This window comes from Pleuronectes platessa, chromosome 3 (genome assembly GCF_947347685.1).
Source record: "Pleuronectes platessa chromosome 3, fPlePla1.1, whole genome shotgun sequence".
Lineage (NCBI taxonomy): Eukaryota > Metazoa > Chordata > Actinopteri > Pleuronectiformes > Pleuronectidae > Pleuronectes > Pleuronectes platessa.
The window spans coordinates 28,323,923-28,351,772 of NC_070628.1; the positions used below are offsets into that span (position 1 = coordinate 28,323,923).

Consider the following 27,850-nt stretch of genomic DNA (forward strand, 5'->3'; position numbering starts at 1 on the left):
TGATAAACATTTTTTTTCTGTGATGGCATCGTCTGTACCTGGTTGTGCAGGTGCCACGTCTGATAATCCGCCTCTGTACATCTCCTGTTGAAGATGGACCTGAAGTCGATTTTCACCAGCTGCCACTCAGAGCGATGACTGACGTGGCCGAATATCCTGGAAAATAGTCACACACGCTGCTGCTTGTTACATATGAAACATGCTTCGTATAATGATCACACCGAAATGGAGATGTGCAGTGTTTCTGTTTTTTTGTTATTGTCAGAAAAACCTACAAAAGAACAGAAACAAAGTGAGTCTCCCCATGTCTTGTGTGGGGTGTGTTTCCAGTCTCTGATATTTCTCATTCCTCTCTGCCACAGAGCTCCATTTTTGTCCAGAAATGATTAAAAACACAGCAGTGAGCCTCACTGTCGCAATGGATGACATGTGCCATCATTATGAAGAACATGGAATCCCACTAGTGCAGTGCCTGTTCACAATGTGTCTGTCTGTGGGGGCTGATTGCTTGGCCTGCGTTATTTCCAGGCTGCTGCCTACATGGTCAGTCGGTCTCGTTCGTTACTGCTGGAGTCGGCCGCTCCGCTCCAATAGTATCAGCATGGGAAGTACCATCGCAGTTGAGTCCCGCCTTTCTTAGAGACCCACTGCCTTTGTGCAATTCCGTCTTTGTCTTCATGTCATTTAACAAATATAAAAGTGATTTCTGAGAGTTTCTCATGAACCGCTAACCCAACATACGTTATGGTCAACACGGCACTCTCTTCTAAGCGATACACTCAGGCTCATTAATGCTCAACGTTAGATATGTATTTACATAAACAGACAGAGCTTTGTGTCTTTATCTGCATTCACTGTGTCCGCAGGTTATGGATACAAAAGAGATAGAGCAGTACCACTGGAAATCAGCGGGGGGGGGGGGGGCAGTTAGTTAGAAAACAGGGGAGGTAACATCACATACATATGTACATATAGTTTGTATGACGTGATGGAAGACAAAGGTGTTGATAGTTGTTTGAATGGCCTGGGCACCTGAGGATAGGGGGTAAAGCTGGCCATCCGGAAGGAGGTGAGATAGGCATTTAAAGATGGAAAGCACTTCTCGCTGCATTTGTTTATTTGTGCACTAGAAAAGTAACAGAATAGCTGTGTGGCAAAAAAAAAGTGAAAGCTTCAGAGAGAAGCTCAACACCTGCTTATTCTCCTCCAGACAGCTGGCCAATCACTGCTCCACGAAGAAGTCGGTTTTGCAAAGAAAAGATCGTTGGATGCGTCTGAAAGATGCATTGGGGATGGATTTTTTTTTCTTTTTTGTTACTGTTGGACCAACTGACAAGGAATTGGAATGGCATACACACAGGTCCCTTAACCTTGTCTTTGTTTTTCTAGCATGGTTTAATCAGGAGTCAGTGAAGAGAATCGGGAAATATTAATAAAGAGAGGGGCATAAAGATATAACCTGACATATACAGCTCAGTTCATACACTATTTTTACATTTAACTTAAATTTTTTAAGTTAACCTGTGCTAATGTGCTGTTATTAAAAAACGTATGTCTTCTAAGTGCTCAAGCTAATCAGAATCAATATCAATATTTCTTGCAATGGTCAAAATCAAGATAGGATCCAAGGTTATTAGACAACACAGATAAATATTACATCCCCAGCCAAATTGAGTGGGTGTGTTTCTCTGTACTGACCCCCCTCCCCAACACACACACACACACACACACACACATACACACACACACACACACACACACACACACACACACCACCACCACCACCACCACTATCCATAACACAACAAATTTATCACAATCAATCTGTCAATTAGCTCTCGAGGCGCCCGACCATGACAGGCACTTATTGTAAAAATGAGTACAAATTGATAAGAAATAAGTGCATGATGGTCTTATGAAAACTAATGGCGTGTCTGCCAGCTGAGAGGCTGCGTGCTCTAAAACCTATTCTCAGTGTTCACAATGCCAGCGTTGTCTTTTCGACTCCTTCTCTTCTCGTTGAGGCTGTTGCTGTGCGTTTTTCCTATTCTCTCTGTCCCTCTCTGCCTCTCCAGCTGTGCCCTATCACTCTCCTGTAGAGCTGACTACAGAGCCGACTGTCAGTCTGTCATTTATGGCAAGTGTCATGAAACATTGATGTTATGGCTCTGGAAACCCTTTGGAAACACATCCCACGGTCCTAAATCTTGTCTGCAATAAGGGAGTAGTGCTGCGTCATACCCTTATGCACAGACTTCAGCTTTGGGGCTTTTCTAAAAATAAGTGTGAAAGAAAAAGGGAATCTTCCGAAATCTGATTTCTGAGGACATGCCACCGCTCGCTGCTCTTTTCACTTTCTTCAAGCTGTTAAAACATTTTTTTAAAACAAAGTTTCACGTCTATTTTCTCAGCCTTTTTTTTTGATCATTTTGATCATTTTCCTTCAAGTTCTTCAAATGAACAGTAACGTTGTCGCTGGCTGCCAGAGCATTGATCTCCTGTGATCGTGATCCACCCAGGTTTGATGTTGGGTGCACCTTGATAGGAACCTTTTTTTTTTATACATGAGAAGGAAAACAGTCAGAAAGGCTGAATTGTGCAGGATTAGAACTAGATGAAAGTAACACAGGCTGGGGGTTAAATCACTTGCAAATGTTACTTTGATTTTTCACTGTGACTGATAGATTTCCATTTTGACAAATCTCTTTCACTCACGTCATGATGAGAGTCTCTTCCCCGGGCTCTCCCAGCACCCCATCCACAAACAGGGGCGTGTTAGTGAAGCTGTACTTGTTCCACTGCCGTCCTTCGTCAAAGCTCAACCTGGAAACACAAACAGCCATTGCACAGGGGACCAGTGGTAATCCCCCGACAGTGTGCATAAGCTAATGACCCTGAGAGTCGTCTACCAACTGTATTTCATATTCAGCGCAGAGCAGAGGCGCTCTGCTCAGTGAACACTGATCAGTGGAAGCTAGACTCATTATGGCTTCAGACACAGAAAGGTGAAACAGGATGGCAATTGTCGGAGCAGAGTTTTCCGTGGCTCTTTTCTTTCTAGAATAATATTTACCCCCAGCGCGAGCCAAACTCATTTGCTTTAGTCTGACTAACTTCAGTCTTGAAGCTTCCTCAGAGGGAATTAGTCATGCTGTGACAAATGCCGTCTCTGTCTAAATGACTCACCATAGGTGTCGGATGGGAAGTGGAGTGTGTCTTATTGCAACCAAGGCGCCTCCTTGGTCAAGATAGAGCACTGCATATTCCTCATCAAAGATCTGCAAGCACAAAAAAACAATCCAGAGACAACGCTCAGTGGCGGCTTGTTACCCGTGAGCATGTCTAACACTTGTCTTCACACGGCAACGCCGCATCCCTCCAGCTACACGTGCACACAGTAGACATCACAGTTAGACCTTGCTACATCAGCTTCAGAATAATTACTTTTCATTGTCATGTTTAATTAGAAACAAGCTCCATAAATTGAAAATGGTGAGGGCCAACTACCTGCGCTGTGTGCAGGCACTGAAGCAAATTACTCTTAATATTTGATTTGATCATCAACATAAACAAAACAATGGCTTGTGTATATGGATGAAACGCTTGAATGATAAATGAGGGAGAGTCCTCAATGCACCTCGGATGCATTTTTACTACATGCTTTTGAGTTGTATTGATTTATTTTGCCTGCTGTAAAGCACTTTGTTGTAAATTTATAATTATTATTGACACTTATACCTTCATATGGGGGAGTTTACTTGTTCTCCCTGTGTCTGCAATGCTTCCCACCCACAGTCCAAACACATGCTGCTGACTCTAAATGTGATGGTGGTTGTCTCTATATGTCAGGATGTGATGGACTGGGGACCTGTCCAGGTTGTATCAACCTCTCGCCCAATGTCATCTGGCATTGGCTGACATGGCTGTGACCCTCAAAGAATAAGCAATTTAGCTAATCGGTGGATAGTCTTTCATGTGTTCAAGCAATCCAACTGATTGAAATCCAATCACCCAAAATACATTTAAACGCTGGGTTTTCTGATCCTGCTACCAGGTGATCGGATCACAAGTGGACAGCTGTAAGCAGACGCAAGAAGATGCATATCGATCTACTTACCAGTTGGTCTTGGCTGCAGATGGACAGTGTGTGCTCAAGTGTGTCCTGGGCCACACTAAAAGACTTCATACTTAACTGATGTCCTCTGTATAAGATGAAGTATTAGTCGCATGCCAAAGGTGACATTTGTTCAAGAGGTACAAGGTTCAATAAAGGTACAATAAAGTACATTTGAAGAGGCGGTAAAGATCAAATATGATTGCCTCATATAGCACTAAGCCAAGGTTGTGCTTAACTGCTTCAGATTAGATACAAACGACACTGTTTTTGTCTTTGCAAACAGAAATTATATTTATTTGCATAAACAGCAGGGAAGCGAGATCTGTTCAGCAGTGATCATTCGGTAAGCATGAGCAGAAGTATGTTAATGCCAGGCGTGAACAAATATGTCAACCCTGTGATAGCATGGCAATCTGTCCAGGGTTTGTCATTTAACTTCCACCCTGGCAAGACCCAAGGATTAAGGAAGCTAATATATGTTTTAGGATATAAAGTCTGATATTTTTCAGTCAGAAGGGCCACACAGAGGTTGACGGCATAGATTCTAACTCGCCACCACCATAGTAAACTGCTGCCGTAAGAACCCATTCATCTAAGCCAACCTGAAACTATGGTATGGGTACGAACAGTGGTACTCAAGCTCTCTCTAGTGGTATGTGGAAGAATCTCAATACAATAATATTATTATAAAATAGACGGTTAAAAAAAACACGGTTGTGACTCCGAGAAGACCGGATCCCCTGCTCGACACCGAGCCAGCGGTCTTCCGTACGCCACATGTCCCACGCTTTTTCTATACAGTCTATGGCCACTCATCGCTCGCTGCTACTGAGAGAATCCTGGCTTCTTTATTTTCCTCCGCTGCGTAATATGCTTAAATCCAGCTGGTTGTCTCGTCTGATCGGAGGTCGTAGTCGAAGGTGGGTGCAATCGTTTTTGCAGCGGCTGCACTTTGTAGTTCACGGCGGCGTGGCTCAGGGTAGCTGTCTCACTTCCGGTCCCCCCTGGCGACAGAGCCCTTGCACGAGGCTCATCTCCTTGCATCGGAGCCTGAAGCATGCATAACCCGGGCAGCTCATGCGGGGCCTGACGGGAGGTGCTCCTTCCACTTGAAAGAGTGGAAGTAGAAGGAGGTAGGAGGAAGATCGCACTAAAGGGGGGGTTTCACAAAAGCGTCTGCACTTGGAGGGGACTACAATCGTGGCTCCAAACGGGAACTATTCAGAAGTCGTGACCTCCATTGACCCAGACATCGCAGGACTGTGTTCGCAGAAACAGGCGCACCCTTCTCATTAGTCTGTTAAATGTCAAAGCTCAGCAACATGCTGGCCAACCTTTAACATGATTTGTATTGTGTGTGTGTGTTTATGTGCGTGCGCATGCACTTGACCTGTTATTTCCGTTATTCCACAAGAGGTCCACGATCCATCATTATCGCCTTGTTTTTCTTTTTTCATCTCTTGTGACAAAGCTTTAACTTGTATCTATACACCAGTGTTTGTGGAAGTGTTTAGTGCTAGTTCTAGTTCTTGCCCATTGCACAGCGTGGCTGTGTCTGACAATATTCAAAAAATAAATAAAAATAAATCATTTTCTAATTAGGAATAAACCTTCCTCTTGTGTGAACTGTCTGTAGCCAAATAGGTTCCCCACGTTACTGTATTTTAGTGTTGGTCATGGCAGAGGTACTTGGAGAGCCTAATATTTTCTGAGGTGGTACATTTTGTAAAACGTTTGAGAACCAATGATCTAAGCTATAGGGTGGATAAAGCACTTTCAAAGACAGTAGGACATTGCTGCAGTTATAAAAAGTTTGCTCACCTGTCTCCATGTGTTTCCTGCATCTGAGGTGATGTACACACTGACGTTGCTGGTGGTCAGCTCCGAGCCAAATGACCCTGAAGGTAAGGAAGAGATTCTCAGAACAGATAGACAATAAACCACAGTAAGTTTTTTGGAGGAAAGGCAAATTGCATAATGCAAGGCACAGGAAATGAACTCTGTGCGAGAGCAAATGAGCCGCGGTATTTAGAAAGAGCCTTTAGACTGACAGTAGTGATACAGCAGGGGGCTCCAGGCTGCAGCTGCAGACGGGGGCTGTAATTACACTGCTCCACAAGATCTACAGTGCAGTGCGACATTAGCCCATACTCCTAAATTACCCAATAAATCCAGATTACTGTATTCATCTTTCAGCACTTCTGACCGCTTTAAGACAAGCTCTATGAATGCTGTACGGACTCCTTTACAGACTGCTGCACTTATTTTAATTTAGCCTGTAATTGGTTGCAGGCGTTTAAACACAAGGCTGGAAGCTACGGTCGGTGTTTCAGAGGTATGGTTACCTCAAAGTGTAAAACCTAACTGAGTGACAATGTGCTTTACAATCCCAAACATATAAAGAGAAAAGCTGACAGTGGAAAATCCAAATTTTCTTGACTTCCTTTGATGGATTTTCTCACCTAGGTGAATAGGTGGAGTTCAGTATAGCCACATTTTGCCTGCTGAAGTTAAAGGGGCATTTTCCGGGTATTTTTCAATGTTTCTATGTTTATAAATGCAGATATGGTAATGAATGGTAGTTGTAAAAACTTTTGGTAGCTGTCCAGTAGAATACCTCCGCTGGCAGAGACAGTGGCTACAATGTAGTCCACCAGTAAAAGGGTCATATTGTAATTCAGGGTATTTGCTGCAGTCCGTCAACCTTGAACATGTTGCCTGGGATTTCATGAGTGTGTCTTTTTCACAACAGAAACTGAAAGTAGTGACAGTAAATCTAGTCCTGTGGAATCTTCCACCTTCACTGAGCTACTTGATTGTCTGCTACAACTGAACAACTGCTGAGAGGCACATGACAGATTGGAAATAAAAAACAATGATAGTGTTATTCATTGACTTTACGAACTCAACCAAAAGAAGATTTGTGTTAATTTACTTTTGAAAGGAACATTTTTCTCTTCCGGAGAATTTGTGTTTTTATCACAGGTTGCGCTATTTTTACTGGTGTTAAACAACTTTTTTGAAACAACCTTTCTGAGATTTTTCTGTTTGACACCATTTCTGAAAACATCAGTGAACACTTAACTTCAGTCACGCAAGCTTTCAGAAAATTCTGAGGTCAGAGGTCACAGATACCACAAGAGGGCAGCCTGCATATGGACTCTTGTCTTAAAAAACAGCAGCAGCAACTGACATCTTACTTATTGAAGCCCATCCCATATTCTCAACGTTGACCTGTTGGTGATAACTGTCAGTTCCAGTTCCAAACCTTTAACTCAGGATTCGAAGCTGAGAGTTATAATAAAATCATTATATTAGTAGCACTTAAATGGCACTTACTTATAGCACTTTGTAGTTTTGCTTTATTTTGAAGAAATTGTACTTTCTTGATTCTTGTCGTCCTTGGTATGTACCCTCGGGTTTGAATGCACTTATTGTAAGTCGCTTTGGATAAAAGCGTCAGCTAAATGAAATGTAATGTAATGTAATGTAATGTGTTGGGACAGTGTTTCTGTGGAACTAAAGGCCTACTCTTCGGCCTATATGTGTAGTCAAAGCCTGAAAACAAGCATGGTCCCTTTGTTCAGGAGATCTATTTGGAAGCCAAGGACTTAGTCTCACAGGGTGCAATATGCTCCATTGTTCTGGAAAAATCCAGAGCACAGGGAACTCACTCTCCCAGGATTCCAAAACTTCACACAGAGGTGTGAAAAAAAACAAGGGTCATCTCCTATTGGTCACTCTGGCCCAATGACCTGTGAGGTCACCGGGCCAATATAAGCCAAGGTCCCCCCCAATTCTTTCTCTTTTCATCAACCTTCCCTGGAGGAAGGCTGCCGGCATATCTTCTCCTGCATCGCCGAGGGTGAGCCTGGCTGCTCAAGCACATCTTCTCTTCGCATCCAACAAGAGGAGCGCAGAGGTGCAGCTTCCAGCTCATCTCATCAAGGAAACCGCCTCTCAAAGCAAGCTCTTCCAAACTCCTAGCAGCAACTCGATGTCCTGCAGGTAAGATTCAACGAGCAACTGAGCCCCACAGCTCGACAGAACCGTGAATGCAGAACCTTACGACCAACCAGAAGGCTTCACAGAACTGTGAACTGAACTACAACTTCCTTTTCCTCGATCGGTAACATAATCTGGGCTTAATAATGATACTAGGCTGAGCAAGACTGTTTATTTGATTCTGTGTGGTGCTTATAAGTTAAATAGGTGTGGAGATATTGTGGTTACAATTTGATTGAAAGTTAATGTTAAGTACTCTCTTCACAGGATCTCTCTGACCCTTTCATTGTCTGACTAAACATTTACACAGACACACGCATATCTCTACACCTAGTTATCTCTTCCCCCACTTCAGAAGAAAAGGGGGGGGGGGGGGCTGCTAACTTTCGGGTGGCCAGCGACCATCTTGAAAGCATGCTAAGGAAGGTGTCTATCTTGTGAAGCATACTGACTTAAATACAAACACACTCACACACATATCTTTGTTTAGTTAGTACGTTTGTTAGTAATTTGTGTGTTTTTATACTTTATTATATTCATAATAAATGTTTTTCTTTCACAAATGTTCTTTCATTAATGTTGCATAAGTGAATTTTGCCAACCTCTACACTGTCAAGAACTCCATAACCTTCACTGTTCATTATAAAATCCTTAATAGTAAATATTGAGATTTCTAATTGAACTAGATCTAAATGAGACTGATCTTAATCAATAACTTGGCTATTTTTTCCCTTCCTTTGAAGGGTGGTGCCCCGAGGTAACTTTAACCAACAAAATTTATGATTTAATATTAATATTTTAAATATTAATGTTTTATATAAAAAAAATGTAACCACATTTATTGAATGCCGAAAGGCACACTATTTTATGGTATCACTTTTCACGCATTATTACACAACTTTTGTGTATTGGCTTAATCAAGAGTGAATGATCACTCATTAATTAGTGAGTCCATTGCGTCAAAAGTTGAACTTAGAACTAGGTCTTTACAATCAACTTGACATTGACAACAGATTACACAGTTTTGTGATATTTATACTGTTGCACTTTTGATGTCACCATATGCAGAGATTTCACTGGACAAGTGAAGCGCTATCATCAGAGTAATGATGACAAAAACTTCCAATTTCAATATTAAGTGGCAGGTACATCCACTATTCCACAACTTTGGACATATGGCTAATGATGAATATTCATTCCACTCCACAAAGCAAGAGCCGCCTACTATTCAAAACTAATAGAAGAGAATAAAAACAACCCCAGGTTTCTCTTCAGCACTGTAGCCAGGCCGACAGAGAGTCACACCTCCACCGAACCCAGTATTCCTCGATCCCTAAATAGCAATATCTTTAACTTTTTTAATGATAAAATTCAAACTATTAGAAATAAAATCAACCATCTCCTGCCCTCAATTGGCACTAATACCCTCCCAACAACAGAGATCTCAGAAACGGCTGAGAATCCTACCCATTACTTAGACAGCTTCTCTCTGATCACCCGTGATCAGTTTATTAAATTAATCTCAGGTTCTAAACCAACAACCTGTATCTTAGATCCCATTCCTACCAAATTACTTAAAGAAATTCTGCCCCTAATTGATAGTTCGTTACTTAACATTATCAATCTGTCATTATCATCAGGTTATGTACCACAGTCTTTTAAAATAGCTGTCATCAAACCCCTACTCAAAAAACCCACCCTAGACCCAGAGGTTTTAGCCAATTACAGGCCAATATCTAATCTACCCTTCATTTCTAAAATCTTAGAAAAAGTTGTTGCCAATCAGCTGTGTGAGTTTCTCCGGGAAAATAATATATATGAAGACTTTCAGTCGGGGTTTAGAGCCAATCACAGCACAGAGACAGCCTTGGCAAAAGTCACTAATGACCTTTTAATAGCCTCAGATCAGGGACTTGTGTCTGTCCTCGTTCTGTTTGATCTCAGTGCAGCATTCGAAACAATTGACCATCAAATTTTACTACAAAGACTCAAACAGTTAATTAACATTAATGGAACTGCCCTTAACTGGTTTAAATCGTATTTTTCTGATCGCTCCCAATTTGTGCAAATTAATGATGAGTCATCTATGCGCACCAAAGTTAACCATGGTGTTCCACAGGGCTCTGTGCTCGGCCCAATTTTATTCTCATTATATATGCTTCCACTAGGAAACATTATCAGGACACACTCGGTAAATTTCCACTGCTATGCGGATGACACCCAGTTATATTTGTCAATAAAACCTGAACAAAGTAATCAATTAACTAAACTTCGAACATGTCTCAAGGACATAAAAACCTGGATGACCCGCAATTTTCTCTTATTAAACTCAGACAAAACAGAGGTTATAATACTTGGCCCCAAACACCTTAGAGATGCATTATCTAATGATATAGCTGCGCTAGATGACATTGCCCTTGCTTCCAACGAAACAGTCAGGAACTTGGGAGTGATCTTCGATCCTGATTTATCCTTTAATTCTCACTTAAAACAAATTTCTAGGACCGCTTTTTTCCACTTGCGTAATATTTCAAAAATTAGACATGTCCTTTCCCAAAAAGATGCAGAAAAACTAGTCCACGCCTTTGTTACATCGAGACTGGACTATTGTAATTCATTATTATCTGGCTCCAGCAGTAAGTCGTTAAAGACTCTACAGCTTGTCCAAAATGCCGCAGCACGTGTCCTGACGAGAACAAAGAGATGAGAGCACATTTCTCCAATATTAGCATCGCTACACTGGCTTCCAGTTAAATCTAGAATAGAATTTAAAATTCTCCTCCTCACCTTCAAGGCCCTTAATAATATAGCGCCTTTTTACCTTAAAGAGCTGTTAGTACCTTATAAACCCGCTAGAGCACTAGAGAATTCCAGCCTACTTGTCGTCCCTAAATTCTCTAAAAGTAGAGTAGGAGCCAGAGCTTTTAGCCATCAAGCCCCTCGGCTGTGGAATAATCTACCACTTTCAGTTCGGGAGGCAGACACCATCTTTTCGTTTAAAAGTAGGCTCAAAACCTTCCTTTTTGATAAAGCTTATAGTTAGAGCTAATTAGTGCGCCAGAACGTTACTTGTTCTATTTTATGACACATGACACACGGAGCTTCTCTTTCCAGCTTCTCCTTCCTCTTCTCCATCCCTATCCCCCTTCCCCGGAATCCCTTTGCTTTATCACCCGCAGATCCAGGGCCTCTGTGGCCGCACCATGGATTGCGGTTTGTGGATCGCGCACCGGGGGTCGCGGTGTTGGATCCAGTGTGGCGGATTCTGAGTCATGTGGGCTGATCGTGGTGCTGGTGGCGGACCCTGTGTCGCGTTGGCATTGGGCACGGGCGGTGGACCAGGACCGCGGTGGTGGCTCGTGATGGGTCCTGGTGGGCGGCGGTGGACGGTGACTGAGGACTGGAGTGGCGTCTGGTCTGGATGGTGGATCGTGGTCTGGATGGTTGCTGAGCATTGACTGTGCTTGCAGCGGGACTGCTTGGCATGTCATGTTGGGGTTGTCCTTCGGGACGTCTACCCTCATCAAATGCTGCTAGAGACTTTGATTATTGATGATGTTCTCCTGCACGTGGCATCTATTGCACTTCTGTCCGTCCTGGGAGAGGGATCCCTCACATGTGGCTCTCTCTGAGGTTTCTACATATTTTTACCCTGTTAAAAGGGTTTTTAGTAGTTTTTCCTTACTCTTGCTGAGGGTTAAGGACAGAGGATGTCACACCCTGTTAAAGCCCTATGAGATGAATTGTAATTTGTGAATATGGGCTATACAAATAAAATTTGATTGATTGATTGAATATTTCCTTTGACATTTTGTTATTTAAAGAACGACAAGTAACAAAACCATATGAGTCAATTGCATTCACAAATCACAATATATCACCAATGTCCCAGTACCCAAACTTTAAGCATGAGCTTTGCTTTCTCCCGAGACTGGAGGGGACTGTCTCTGTGTTTGTGACAGTGTCGGTCCACCCAGGAGTTAATATCACTGAGGTGTGAATTCAGCTGAGGGGGCAGCTGATCTTCATTTCTTTATTTTCCCCCACAGTGATTCGCTGGGAGACCTTGCTTCGTCTCCTGTGTTCTCAGGGACAGTGTGATGCACTGACTACTGAGCCAATGAGAATGTGTAGTGTTCTGTTGTCCTGTCAATCGCCCCTGTTTGAAGGTGAGGATGACACACGCATTTTGTCCGATTCCTGTGGAAGTCATAGACTGATGCTGAACAGGGACAAACATCTGAGGGCAAGAGTTGAAAAAGTGCAAACAGCCGAAATCAGCTGCATAGAAGACGTCAGCGTTGAAGAGCTGCAGCGGAAACATTACTGCACAGAAGCGTTGAGTGCCAAGATTTCCAGCTAATTCAAAGAGGCAGATTTATTTTCTTCTTTGTCGACCTAAGTGATTTTTATGGTCTTTGTCTCTTTGAGTTAGCATAACATTATCTTATGCATCCATGAATGGAAAAAAGAAAGACTAACAAAAGGAGATACACAAGTCGATTGTGAACACCAGTGGCAATAAAAAAAATATAAAAAATTAACCGCAGAATTGGAGATGGGTTATGGAAGTTTAAACAAACCGAACAATTCAGAATCCATTTGATCATCTCAGCTATATGCATTCACTTAACATTCCTTTCAGGAGCACTTGCTTTCTGCAAAGTGTAACTCATTTTTAATCTTAAAATGCTTTAATCCAGTAGCTTCATAAAAATATATGTGGTTACCTGAGAGGAGTCATGTGTTTACCACTATGAATGACAAAGAATGCATTTGTTAATAACTGTATGAGAGATAAACAAAAAAAGGTCAGAAGTGGTTTTAACATGAGAAACTAAAGAAAAAAGAGAGGAATCCTCAGAAGTGCAAGAAGAAAGACGATGGAGACGACATGTCAGTCAGAAGAGATTCCCTTTCCCCCACCTGATGCGACAATGATCCCCGGCGCTGACTCCCTGCTGGCTATGTTTCCAGATGTGTAGGGATTTGCAGAGACTTGGAGATGGAGATGCAGCGAACAGTACGGCTGCAGGAGAAAAATCATAGAACTCAATCATCAGAGCTATCAAACCAAGTCTAAACAGTATCAATAAAAATACATTTCTGAATAGAGCGGCTTCGGCATCGACTCCCGAGTCATAAGTTTTATCACAAACACCATTTCCCCATTGGCTGGGCTCACCATTAATTTTGATTGGGTTAACCTTTACCGACACAATTCTCATTACGACCCAGCAAAATGCCAGTGGTGCAGGCCATGTTGTGACGGGCTGTTTAGAGGTTTATTAAAACTCCGACATTTCCTGACAAATGACTGTGTAATATGGGTGGAAAGCGAGGCATGCCACAGAATCACTAATTGGTTTATCAAAGGAGGTTGATGATTTTCCTATATGCGCAATTCTACCGAATTAGCTCAAATCAGTGCTGCAAACATCTTTGAATACAAGTGTCTTTTCCCTAAACTTTTAATACATTTGAATAATAATAATAATAATAATTAATGTGAACTGCAGTTACAGTTAATTATCTTATTGTTTTTCATATGTATTTTATTACCCCCCCTCCCCCCTACATTTGTCACAACGAAAACACAATAATAATAATTATAATTGGATGGTTACATTGTCTTATTTCAATTTAGCTTTCATTTCTCTGCTCTTGTTTTCACAGCTAAATCCATGATAATAAATTGTATATTCCATTTTTCCAAGTGTAATTGATAAGATTCATTGTATTTTTCTTGATTGTCATATCTGTTGATAACTGACAATATACAATTTATATTTATATTGACAGTAATGTGTTGGTAGTAACACAAAATGTCAGCTCGAATATGCAGTCAACACATACAGCAGACACACATCTGATGGTAAATGTCAACACAGAGCAGTATTTGGATGTCCGATTACGCCTCCCTGCAGAGCTGTAGGATAGAGTGGATGTAAAGGAGAGCACAGAGAATAGACAATATGCACAAACACATTGATTTTCTACCATAAATAAACATCTGACAATGTGGACGTTCTGACAATATATATGTATTTTTTTTTTTACAAGGATCATCAATGAACACATTTAGCCTTTTCTCTTTACTGTTTTATCCTTTTACACCCTGTGTCTTCCAACATTTTCCCAGCTTTTGATTTCCTACTTTTCCAGTTTATACATTCTTTGATGAATTACCCAGATTGAGTCTGGTTCTACAGGTTTCTTCCAGTAATGAGGGAGTTTTTTCTCTCTATAGTCGCCAAAGTGCTGCTCATTGAGGGAACTGTTGGGGTTATACACATGTTAAGGTCTCAATCTTATTATATTAGGATTTGTTGCCTAAAATTCAACTGAATTGAATACCTTTTATTTGTATTCGTTCATTTTTTGCAATTGAAGTTGTGAAGCATTTTGCAACTTTGTTGAGATAAGAGCTTTTCAAATAAGATTATTATTATTATTATAATTGGATCAGTTGTAGAATGTCAGATACATCTGCTGAGCCAATGCATTCAAGCAAAACCTATAGTTTCCCACTGAAATCCAGACTTGTGACTAAATTTATTTCAAAATGGTGGGACACAGCTTCTCACCATGGAGCCATGAGAGAGGGTACACACACTTCCTGGTCAAGAATATTGGTATGGCTAAAATTCATCTCATCCAATGGATTAAAACAGTCTTTCAATAATGTGGTGTAAATATAGGGTACAATTATATTTTTACATTAAAATTCTTGATAATGATAATGATCATTGATATCTTAAAACAATCTTCTATATTGCGTGTTAGTGTTAAACAAAAACTAAGCATATTGCTATCTCAGATATTATTCTGGGTTTCAATACAAAAAAAAAGATTTAAGTAAAGATCTGATATTTACAATAATAAATGCTCAATACATTGGATTTTGGACAACAGTTTGACAGAATGGCCGACATGTTTGATGAAGATACAACCGATCTATGTTATTATCTGAGTCTGTATATAACTCTTTACCAAATATAAGTATAGAGTGATACACTGTTAGATTGTGTATTTAAAATGCCAGACCTCGACTCAGATAGACTACGAGAAGCAGCCAACTTAGAGATTCTAAGACAGTTAAAAAAAAAAAGAAAAAAAGAGAGCATTGTCTTCTCTGTCTGACACCTCTTTCTCTCTTTGCTACTTAAATGGGAGGTCAGCTTATTGGACTGGATCAAAATGGCTGACCTTTCTGCTCAGCAGCCTCGGAGCACTCAGCTTTGACGGGCGCTGCTCTTTTTTGAGCTTGGCCTCTCATTGCTGCTGGGATCAGTCAACTTCTGTCAAGGCCCCTCTTTGATGGAAGTGCACACTTATAAAAAAACATTGCATGAACTCGCAGATAGACACTCACTAGCACACAGTGAATGCTGTTGCCCCTTAGGTCTTTGCTCGGGGCCTGCAGCAGCCTCCAGTCTCTGCCTCTGTTGTAGGTGATGTGCGTCTTTACTTGGTTATCAGTCTTCTTGTTGGCCAGGAACATCCCTTTTATTCCCGCTACCTGGTAAATTAGAAAAAAACAACAGCTCACAGCTCCGGGACAACGCAGCCAGGTGTGCTAGCCTCGTCTGTATCGTCTGTACTTTATGTGGCAACATAGCCAGATGAAGTCACACGCACTGAGTGGAAAATGATCAACTGTCTGAGAGCTTGTGAGTAATCAATGTGTATCCTAAATTAATCTGACTCCTCGCTTGTGGCTCACAGGAATAAGTCAAGGGATGCGCAATTGAATCAGTGACAGTCGCATCAGGCAAAGTAACTCTACTTTGGTAATTGTCACATACTTCAATCTCCCTTGGAGGAGAGATTTAGCATATTCTACATTTTGGGTGGTGACCCTAATCAAGAGGGTGGATTTGATTCTACCTCAGAGGCCACAGGAAGGCATGAGCTGCATCACTAACAGCTTCATTTTCAGAGTCGGGTAGATCTTTCCATTCTACACGTACTGCTGATATGTCTTTAAATACCCTACCAGCATACTGGAGCCACAGCTTCAGCATTAGCTCTTTAACTCACTTAATTTCCCCCCCTTTTTGGATTAGATGCATTTTGTGAAGTAATATCTGCAGTTATTCATCAAAGAAAGAAATAATCTCTGGCCTCCCAAAAATCCATATCCCTGGCACAATTCCCTATAGCCTTTGTTGATGTCAGCACTTTAAAGCTGCTTCGTATTCACACAATCTGCTCTGAAGACTGTAGGCCTACCACAGCAGGGTTTTTTTCCACAATGACAAAAGAAGCACTTTTCATCATCTCTGTCGCCAAGCTCTAAAATATTGATCACTGTTCATAATAACTTGCAGGCTAGGCACTCATCAAGCAGGCCCTTTGTTTGATGCTGCAGACCTGCAGATAGAAAATAGGCCTCATGTGCAGTATACAAATCAAACACTAAAGACCAAAGTTCATTCCCAGCATGGTACAGTAGAGATTTGACATCATACCGTTTGCAACCAAATGGGCTGTTTCTTTACCTCATATAGATCGACCATGACGTTGCCCTCGTGGCCCATGCTGCTGACCACGTTCTCCAGAGCCAGCGTGTAGTAGACCCCCGACGTGTCGGACACATACAGGTTGTAGGTTTCGTTTTGGTTCCACTCCTGCACAGCTGCCACCACACGGTTCTCATCCGTGCTGATCACATGCAGGTCCTGGAAGAGAGAGAGAAATGTATGAGATTCCAATGGCACGCTCGATAACCACAGTGTTGTATATTATTCTTTATCATTCCCTTGTCATTCTGTTTTGTTTGATGTGCAGCTTTTATGTGGATATTTGTTTTTAGATTAATTCTGCGCCGAGGTCAATGATTGTTCTCAATAAAATATGTCATAATAACATGAAAAGAAAATGTTCGAGCATTAATATGATCTTGTCACAATGGTGAGAAACTAAGTACATATTTGTTGTCATGACAGAAGAACTATGCTGACAACGTCCGCACACAGGGAACATGCTGTGGTCCTATTAAAACATTTGATACATGATACCAGCTTATCACGTCACTACAAGGAATGTTTGCCTAGTTGGTTAACCAATTTACAATATGCCAATTGATTTGTTATTTCAATAAAAGTTCATAATTTGTCATTATAAAATAAAATACATCATGTTAAAATGTGCAAAGGGTTTAATTAAAACTAAACATCTTGTTCTAAACATAAACTGCAGGATGTTATGTTAATTTTGTGGCAGCATTAAGTGCCAACATATTAGTGCATTAAAATCTACAGTACATTGTTATATGGATGCAGCAAACTCTCCTAAGCACACTGTGTAAGCACTAAGATTATACATTTACATGGATCTGAAATTAATACAATACAAATACCTTTAATCTGAATACACCCTTATATGTAATTAACATCACCTCTCATGATGCCGTGCGTGCCAATGAGGAATAAGAAACTTTTATATTGTATACTGTTCTTAGACACCTGCTGGGTTTAATCATATGCAACAATCTGATATGTTACATCTTCTGCATTCACATATTTTAACTCGGAGGATACGGCAGTCATTAACACTGCGCCAGGTTTATCGGGCAGAGATTATGCAGCTGAGGCCATGCTGTTCGGTTCTGTTCTTCATCTGCCTCTCACTGTGCCAATAGCACCTTGCAGTGAGCACACATCAACCGGGGAGGGGGGCCCGGGGCTTGATTGAATAAAACATGTTTAATTGTCAATGGAGGACATGACAGGCAAGGCTGTGTTCGACGCAGCGCAGCACGGAATAACAACTCTTTGAACACTGTTGAGAGTTGCTTTTGGTCTTGATTTGCCCATAAATAACAAAAAGGAGAGCCACACAGAGGCAGCTCTTTACTGCAACTTTAGTCCACGTAAGTGAACAGAGTGGGGAGCGAACTGATGCGTGCCTCGGCATGCAGAGGACGTCCACAGGCTGCAGCTTTACATTCCCCTCATGGATCCTTGGTGACAGATGATGAGATACGGACTCTGACCAAATATCAGTTAATTATACTCCAATCCATTCATTTTGATGTAATGTTAAGGTGCAGATATGTTACTTACCTTGGGTAGGGTGTACTTGGGCAGCTTCATCGGGTTGAAGACATCTCTTTTAGCAGACACGTAGTAGATTGGCCTTCCCGCAGTTGATACCTTACGGTGATGAAGGCGTCGAGTGCAAACATTTGGAGAGACGGGTACGAATAAAGTCACCACAGGGACACATAAAGCTACACTTACAGCACCTGTCTAACAGTGACCTTGAAAAATGTCTTGCAAAAAATCCTCACACTTCGTATCTCGTACACTGTAACACAGTTTTTCACTGAGTAAACTGGCCAATTACCCACCTGGACAAACACATACTCATCTTGCACCACCAGGGAATTGGGGTCAATGTAGCCTGGGAATGGTTTGCCCTTGTTGGCATCTGTGCAGTTCTGCAGCTTGCAGGTGACATACAGTGCCTCTGTTACCACACAAACACACACACACACAAAGACACACACAAGCAAACATGTCAAGCCATGGCTTCTGCAATGTTATTAGCCAATGAAGAAAGGCAGCCTTCACCCAGAGCCAAGCGGCCTCCCTAGGCTTCCTACATTACTCGTGTCAATAAGGTGGTCTCAGTAAGGGAGGAGCCGGGCGGAGGGGTAGACAGATGACCACAGAGGCCAATTGCTTTCTTTGCCTTCAATCACAGCGCTGGGAGAGAGCTGTCCCCACATGTTAGCCTCTGCCAAAAAAGTGTTGGCTTCCTCCATGTGCACATGATCAATAGTGATAGTCTCTGGCTATGCCACTGTAACATCTGAAACAACTAATGTTTGCTGTGTGTGTTTGCACGGCTGTCTATTGTGTTGGCCTCAAAGAGGGTGTTCTCACAGAAAGATGGCAACGATACTTTGAGAGCTTTTTGAAAAATGGGTGAACTGAAAAAGGATGTGGTATTTATTGAGTATTAAAAGGGCACTCCATCAGCTTTGCGTTGCACTAATGTAAAGTGAACAGGCCCACAGGAGGGCAACTGAAAGAAGAGGGGCTTAAATCGATGCAGCAGGATCTTTTCGGTCCAACTTCATAAAAGTTGACTCGTATTTCTCATAATGCACGTGATCAAAACCCAGGTCAAAATAACAACCTAATGACATCATCTTCTCCTGAAGAAATCACATTATACATTATACTATAAAATATACACTATGTTAGTCAAGTGCTTTTTACAGTCACTCTCCAAAGAATATAAACTGTTTAAAAAGATGGAGATCCCCTTAAAAACAGGATTTTAAAAGTGTATTAAATATATTGCAAATAAATGATTTGTTTATACCATTACTCAGAAGTATTAATCTTAAATGTCTCGGACAGACTAATCTTAATAATAAATTGGAGAAATTATGGGGACAAAAAAAAACGGACAATATACTTTTTTTGAAAGATTCTGACATCAGATGTCATAAGGAAATTAAGTCAAATTCTATATATAAACCTACAATATCCCAGTGTTCATTGTCATTCAGGATAAATAAGTGACATTTCTTTAGCCACTAAGCTAAATCTCTTGCCTTTAAAAGCATTCTAATATATGCATTACTTTTCTCTCCATTGTCATTGTGTGTCCCCAGACTTGGCCATTTGCGTTGTCCCTTTGCATTACCCTTCAACAGAATTGTCCACACAACTCCTAGTTCCTCTCTACTTTAGGACAATGCTCAGGGTACAGTACAAAGACAGCAGAAAATGGAGAGATGAACTCGGATTTCAATTACTCACGTCCTTCAGAGATGCTGGTTTCCAGGTGAATTAGGCCCGGCTCTTTGTCCAGACCCATTTTCGACCTGAAAGGAGGACAAATGTGTTTCAGGAACATCACTGCTGGTCGTTTGCTGTTGGGCAGGTGCTACCTACCGTGGATGCTGTGTGACCTGAGAGATTGCATGCTGCAAAGTCAGACAAATGTATAGCTACAGCATGGGTAGGACAAGTGATAAGACTGTTCTAGTAAACATCAGCAAGCAATTGGCAGCATAAATTAACACGTCTATTTCTACAATATCATTGGCAGTTTAAAGTGTAAGGAGAAGAAAGACCTCAGGTTTACAGAGTAATCTAAATGTTCAGAGGCCCCAGAAGGTCCTTTTCCACCATAGAAAGATGGAGGAGGATGTTTCCTGACATCATTAGAAGAGGAAAAGCCATTGATTTTTTCGCTACAGTCGGGATGCCCGCAGTTGGAATAGCATATAATCGTTACGGCATTAAATATGTATTAAAAAGACTGGGGGATCAGAGGAGAAGCAAAGGCAGAACACACATGGAGGGGGGGGGGGGAGAGAGAGAATGTGTGGACAGGTAGCACATAAATGGGGAGAGAAATAAAAGGGGTCTGTGTGAGAGGAATGAGAAGCAGACACAGTGAGAGATGGAGACCACCATGACCTCTAATCATTATACTTATCGGTAGTATTGGTGATTTCCCAGATGAAACACAACTGTGAATATGATGGCCTACTTATCTAAATTTACATTTCCCAATTTTTTCCTGAATAATCGCTTCAGGTACCTTGGAGCAGTGTGAGGCAGACAGAGACAAAGTCTTTGAGTTAGCTGAGCTGTACGGTTTGTTTAAGCTTGGTAGGCAACCCTCAGCTTTTAAGTAGCTATGCCTCCAGTGGTGTCTATGTGTGAAACTGGTTTGGGCAGCTGTGTGGTCTCTGTGGAGACACGGCATGGGAACAGGTGGAAAAACAACAGCACTTGGAAGTGAGATGGAGCTGATGCCTTGCGAAATATCACTCACAGGCAGCTGCACATGTTTTTTGAAGGGATATGTATTGTCACATGTTAAGCAGAACATGTTATGACTGCACACAATAAGCTCACAAACTGATTAGCTGAACGTGGGGAAATGTTGAGCACCGTTTGTTCCAATTCACACCGGCGCTGTTTGGCTGAGCACTGCTCGGGTTGACCAAATAATACGCTTACACTCTTCATCTTCCTTACACGTTTGGTGGCCACATGTGCAACAGACGTAAGCTCTCTCTGCAGCCTCATTATCAGGGCTTCCACCACACCTACCGCACAGTATGCGTCCTAAAATAGATCTCTGACAGCTTCTGCAGCATCAGCCCTCCAGGCTCCCTTCACTCCTGGCTGCCCAGCTTGTTACTACCCTGACAGTTCATCTGCAGTTTGCTGAGGCAAAAGCTTTTTGTCTTATGTTAGAAACAATGTAGGGGTCGACACCACTGGGTTAGAAAGCACCTGTGTGGTGTTGAAACTCTTTAGCTGGGGAAAGTATGGAAGACCAGGTCAGAGTGAGTGTGAATGTAATAACTAAAGATATGCATGCATCTGAAAGAATAGGAATGACAACAAATAAAGAGAGCAGTATGTCATAATTTGGGTTTAAAGACTTTGCTGAGGTGGAACAGATTCTTTTACACAATGTAAAAAAGAGGACCAATACTAACACTTAACTGAAGACTCATTTTGAAGCTTCCTTCTATAGCTGAACACTGTCAGTCATAGAAAGTAACTGTCTGCCACCGTGGAAGATCAGGCCTGTCAGACTGATGAATAATGAAAATCTTAAAAAGCTCTCTGGCTCATCAGAATGACTTAGTCTGTCCAGGACATACACATCGTCAGAGCTGCTCTTCACTTGGATTTTTATTCAACATTAGCTTTAGCTATAGTTTCGAGGCAGTTATTTTTTTTTCTTCTTAGCAACAAATCAAAAGTGCATCAATTGCATGAAATACAGTGTTGATGCAAATATACACATTGGAGCTTTATGTTGTCAGGAACTGGTCTCAGTAGTTTTCCAGACATCTCGCACGGACCAAATCCAGAAAGGCAAATACATCAGTACAATATGACTGACAAATTAATCTGTTTTATATTGAAGAGTCATTAGCATCATTTGGAATGTGTCTGCTATTCCAATACATTTGCAAGACTGCTGTCTTGTCAATATGCTCTCTGTTTAGAGGGCTAAATTATAATGAATGCCTGTATCATTTCTGTGTCTGGAGAATGGCATCTGTAGTTTTGATTGGTTCAAGAAGACCAAGAGAGAAGTGAGTTCTCTCTAGAATATTCCCCTGCTATTGAGTAGAAGCTATAGTCTTTCAGCATAGGTCAAATACCAGCCAGTTCAAAAGCTTTGGAGACATATTTATAGATGATTGCGTTTCACTTTGGTTTATGTTGAGACATTGGGAGGCACTTGTGTCTTTAGGTAAAATTTAGGAAATTGTCATTAGTCTGTTGGCGTTGACCAGGGACCTCAGGACTACGGTATTGTGACCTGCAGAAAGCTAAACCAGAAGAGATACAGAAGGACAGATAGATGGATGGGTGAATAGATGGATGGATGAATAGATAGATGGATGGATGGATGGATGGATAGATGGATGGATGGATGAATAGATAGATGGATGGATGGATGGATGGATGGATGGATGGATGGATGGATGCATGGATGGATAGATAGATATACTTGATTGTCAGTCCCAATGCTCCTTTTGCAGGGCTCAACAATAAACACATAATTCTCAATGGATAAAACACAGTTTAGATATTCAAACACAGTTTAAATATTTAGTAATGTTATGCATATGGCTGATGTAACCATCTGACTTAGTGGGAGCTAAATAGTTCAAGTTAATGACAAACAAAAAACAGGCAGCACAACATTATTGCATAATTTTATACAATTTTAATCGAAAGTACATGTTATTGGGCAAGCTACCAATACACACTTGAAGTAAAATTTGTGTGTGCTACTTCAAAATGTAACCATGTCCAGACCTGTGTACTCACCAGTAGAAGCGATTCGGAGCCACTCTCTCATGCACCAGTTGCCACCTCCTCCCAAACTCCACTGAGCTGTAGAGCTGCAGAACGACAAGCAGGCATCACTGAGTCTGTATTCACATAGCATCTTAACAGCTTATCAAATTTACAATTCTGTGCAACACAAGCTGCCTTACTATCAAATGCTCTGTTTGCCTTCTAAAAGGCACTTGGGTTTGCTTTCACACATCGACTCAGTATCTCAATCATCCTTCACACTAGACTCATACCCTGACCTCAACCGTATCAATGGAACTCAAACCCAAATGATACCTAATTCTAAACTGAACCTTCAAGCGCAGTCTTATCACTCAAACAATCCACTGAATAAGGCGAGGGCTGGCCAAAATGTCCCCACATGCTTTGTCAAAGGGCAGTTTTGGAGATATGGAGTTGCATTAATATCCTAGATACGTCCTGGACCCTAATCCTCTGGCCATAACCCCTTGGCTGCCACTTCCCTGAACCTTTATCCAGGGGCAAGCAGCTGGTCGAGAGCACCAGGTGACCTGAAGCTGCTTCTGACCTGAATCTTCAGCAGTAAACTGGACCAGTGGTGATATAACAAGCAGGAGTTGGAAGACTTCTTTCAACATCTCATATGTGCATGGCGGCTTTCACACTGCTGCTGCTGCCAACCCTGTCTTTTTCCACTGAGTTCTCCTTCGATCATTTTCATCAATAATAGCCTATAATAATCATTTATTATCATTATTATTATCAATGCGAATAACAGTGAATAATAATCTATTATTAATCAGCATCCATTGATAATTTTTTTTTCGTATCGAATAACAATATATATTTGTTGGTAAGCAGTCCATATTTGTAGTTTGTAACCTGAAAAACCGAGATCCCCCCCGGATGAACAGAGCAGCCATATGTACAACTTATTTACCTGTTACATCAACCAAAAAATAATAAAGCGCAATATTAGCAGTCTGATGGTTGATATAAATTACTGGGGTATCGTATTCCAGCTGCTGTCAATGACCCTAACCTCAACCATTAATCCAAAAATCAACAACTGGCGATACAGCTTTGTCCCCAGTTGCCTGTAGTCTGAAATTTGTATATGCCCACAGGGGCATATACAATAAAAAACAGGTTAATAATGGAACTGTAAAGAAATGTGTGCAGGATGCAGGGTTCCCTGAACTAAAGAAATGTGGCTGCGGCTATGACAAGCCTATGAATGGGAGGGGGAGAGGGAGAGAGGATCCACAGCGTGGCTGGCGGTCTCAATGCAGCCATTGTTCACTCGTCAGTAAATCACTGGATTGCACAGATTCTACCTCAGTGCACAGAAAGGGCAGAGGCAGCATGTGACATATATGTGTGATGGAACTACAGTTATTGTCTGCACACATAAGAACCTGCATGTGTCTTAATTTGTTCCCACAATTGTTCCTTTGAGATTCCGGAGGTCCTCATTTCAGCTGATTTAAATTCAAATCTGTAACTAAAAGAATTAATCAAGTCAAGTATCTGAGCTTTATACCTCTTCCAGAGTATAAAACTGCTTTCAGACATTCGCTAAGAGTATATAGAGAAACTCTGGACCTTCTGAACACACTAAACACGCAAAAATGAAAAAAAAAAATGAATTGGGACACAGCTTGCAAATAAGAATTGGACAGTATATCTTCTTTAACAAGCAACTGCTTTACACTGTATTCTCTTAACACTTTTCACCAACATCCCTTTTGTTTTGCTGCCCTGATTGTGTGTGGGTATGTTGTGAGACATAAGGCCCTTAGAAATCAAGGATCAACTGAGAGGTTCCACACCTATTCGCTGCTTTCATAAACTGTGTGTCTGGATGCAGCAGCCAAATGTTTTCAGCAGAAACAGCTTTTAGAAAGTTAGGACCTCTGACATGCTGAACCTAACATTAGCAAAAATCATGTAATCGTGACCGATGGAAAAAACATGGTTATTTATACTATAATTGTTAGTTACAATTTTAACCAAAGTGGTTTTGTTAGTACACTTCGTTTGTTCGCTCTGACCCCACTGCAGTTAAATATACCACTTCATTCATTCAACAAATAAAATGCCTCTTATATTATCTTTCCATTATCTATACTGCTTATCATTTGAAGGTAGCGGGGCCGCTGACATTGGGAGAGGTGGGGGATTGACCCTTGAATGTCGTCGGCATATCGAAGGGCTGAGTTTACTTTCAATGAAACATAATTTCTATTAGAATTAGTTAAAACCAACTGGAAAAATATGAAATTTTCATAATTTCCCATGTAGCAACTCTTAAAGTGCTGCATCAAGTCAAACTGTATGTCCCCTCATATATTCTGCTGCTGTGTAATTGAACCCCATCGACTGAGGGAAGCGCTTATTGAAACTTCTTTGTCTCCAAACACACCTGCAATCTCTGACTAATCTGTTTACTGTCTAGCTTAGAGCTGAAATTTAAAAAAGCGTAGAACTTCTTCAGTTGTTTCGTGCTGGACTTTTTCCATTTAAGGCATGAGCAGCCATGCAAAGTGTGTCAACAAGCATTTAATAGCAGATAAGAAAAATTAGACACTGTTTGTTTATATTAATTTATTTTTCTAATTGTATTTTTAGTTACTCTCTTCTGAAGGGCAAAGTGTTGGCCTGCATTTAAAAGCAGCTCATGAGATCACACCCCAGACAGACAGTCACTGGTATCAAATCAATAAATCCCCTGTTTTGAGTGTTAGAATCACAAACAGCACTGTTTCAGGATTGTGGCGCGGTGCTCCTGCCGTTTTACATTCGCTAATAGATGATGGAAAACTGTTATTTAAAATCAATGATGGTCTGCAGCCATGAGGAATCCTATTAGTTTGAATCCTATTAAATTGATAAAACCTTCACAATGCACATGGCTGAACTACTTTGAGCAATGCACTGCAATGAAGAGGCTTTTGTTTTGTTTTTATATCATCACAATAGTTTTTTTTGCATTGATATTTCATGTTGGCAACAACCAGAAGTCATGGGCTCATAGACAATAATTACTGCTTTCCTGTATTAGACTGCCCATTAATGCCTAAGCACAAATCAATTAATGATTTAACATTTCCCCACACCTTCGAGGATGACAGTGAAAAAAACACTAAAAAACAGTGAAGTGTGACTTTATTGCAGTCCTGACGTGAGGCGTACCAAATATATTTTCATTTGACGGGTTCACTTGATTGGATTGTTGGATTGGCATTCACGCACTATTCATCTATTCACTGTGACTATTGCATCTGGTTTGTGTGTATTCTCGTGTCAAGCAGAGAATGAACACCCGCACAGGTGATGAGAATTCCATGACTCCCATGCCAAGCTGTGCTAAGCAGATGCAAGCTGGAGGGGGTTAGCCTGGGAGGTATAGGGGCGAGGGGAGGGGGACGAGGGTTGCAGGAAATCACTTTGACTAATTATCCTCCCACCGCAAGTTAGTTTGTAGCCAAGCATGTGACAATGTAGAGCTGGAGAGCAGCAGAAGGGAGTGGGGTGGGTCCGAGCAGCCTCCACAACCTCCAAAGGTCTCTCAATCAACAAATGCAGCAGATGCCATAAGGAGGACAGGAAATTGAAAGAGAAGCAGTTTTGTGGCAGAGACGACACATGTGAGGCTGGACACGTGTGAGGGGAGGGGGTGGATGAGGAGGGGAGTGGAGTGAGCAAGTCGGCACCTGCCACATAGGAGTGCACAGAGGGAGTGGCCGAAGAACAAAGAACTGTGGTTTGATATAGTCCTAACTAATATGTTACATTGCATCACGCGGCCGTGGGCGGGGTTAGGGCCCCTTGGAACTGTGCATACATGGACAATCTTTCATTTTAGGAGTCACAAGGGAACAAGTATTGACCCAAGGCAAGTCGGCTGTGTTTTCACCCCTGAAAGATTGTGATTGTTTGTTGGTTAGTTTGCTTGATTTTGGGTTAGGGTTAGATGCAAGGGTGGAATGTGGGTCAAGATAGATCCCATTACATTTTCCAGGGATATTATCTTTCTTACTTTAACTTTGTTTTTTCTGATATTCTAATCAATTTCCCAAGAAATAATTAATGGATCTTGGTGAAAAACTAAATAAATCCAGCCAGTTAGAGGGGACTGATGTCTATGACTGTGTGAACATTGTTTGAAGTTAAGGTGGACTGTAGGGCCTTGACAGCTGAATGTACTCTACTCTATTCACATATTTTATGTATTATCGTGATATTCATAATCTATGATAATGAATGAATGCTTAATCTAAAGAATCTGGAGATTTTGTACATGTGTACAAGTTTTTACTTAAAAAAAATAATCCTGCATTGTGCATATCATGTTTTGTTTAGGGATGCACCGATATGGAAATTCTTGGCCGATACCGAAACCGATATTTAAAATAACGATCTGGCCGATAGCCGATACCGATACCGATATTTGTTTATTTTCTTTTTGTTGTTATTCATTCACCCTTTTGTGCCAGAAAAATAATCATTATTTAAAAAGCACTATTTAAAAAATGTTCAGCCCTTCATCACTCTTATCTTTTAATGAGCACAAATTGAATCAGATTTATGAAACAATCTTTGATTTAACTAAACTTTATTTAACAGAGACATATTATGCCCATTTTACCGCAAGTTGAAATGGTTCCTTGGGATCTTAATGAAATGACTGTAACATATTTTGGTCAAAATACCACAGGGTAATTTAAAACAGTACCTTTTTACCCTGTCTAAAACAGCCCTGTTAAAGTATCATTATAGAAAACGCTCTTCTCATTGATTTACGGTAGCAGTATTGCCCGTTTATTAGATGTGTTACGGCTTCTGTGTGTATGACGTATGTTGTCAATTCCCTTGTTACCTGTGCATGAGAAGG

General features: G+C 41.2%; 1 protein-coding gene across 1 annotated transcript in view; it reads right to left on the reverse strand.

The window, feature by feature from the left end:
* Window positions 1-27,850, reverse strand: part of LOC128437194 (VPS10 domain-containing receptor SorCS1) — a 161,623-nt gene that overhangs the window by 24,029 nt on the left and 109,744 nt on the right. The window contains exons 5-15 of the mRNA XM_053419249.1: window positions 22,963-23,036; window positions 19,906-19,970; window positions 18,480-18,598; window positions 18,193-18,282; window positions 16,627-16,806; window positions 15,498-15,644; window positions 13,049-13,151; window positions 5,939-6,015; window positions 3,187-3,278; window positions 2,716-2,823; window positions 39-156 (exon numbers count right to left, since the gene is read on the reverse strand). Coding sequence (XP_053275224.1) covers window positions 39-156; window positions 2,716-2,823; window positions 3,187-3,278; window positions 5,939-6,015; window positions 13,049-13,151; window positions 15,498-15,644; window positions 16,627-16,806; window positions 18,193-18,282; window positions 18,480-18,598; window positions 19,906-19,970; window positions 22,963-23,036 — 1,173 coding nt within the window. The remainder of the gene's footprint in view (window positions 1-38; window positions 157-2,715; window positions 2,824-3,186; window positions 3,279-5,938; window positions 6,016-13,048; window positions 13,152-15,497; window positions 15,645-16,626; window positions 16,807-18,192; window positions 18,283-18,479; window positions 18,599-19,905; window positions 19,971-22,962; window positions 23,037-27,850) is intronic.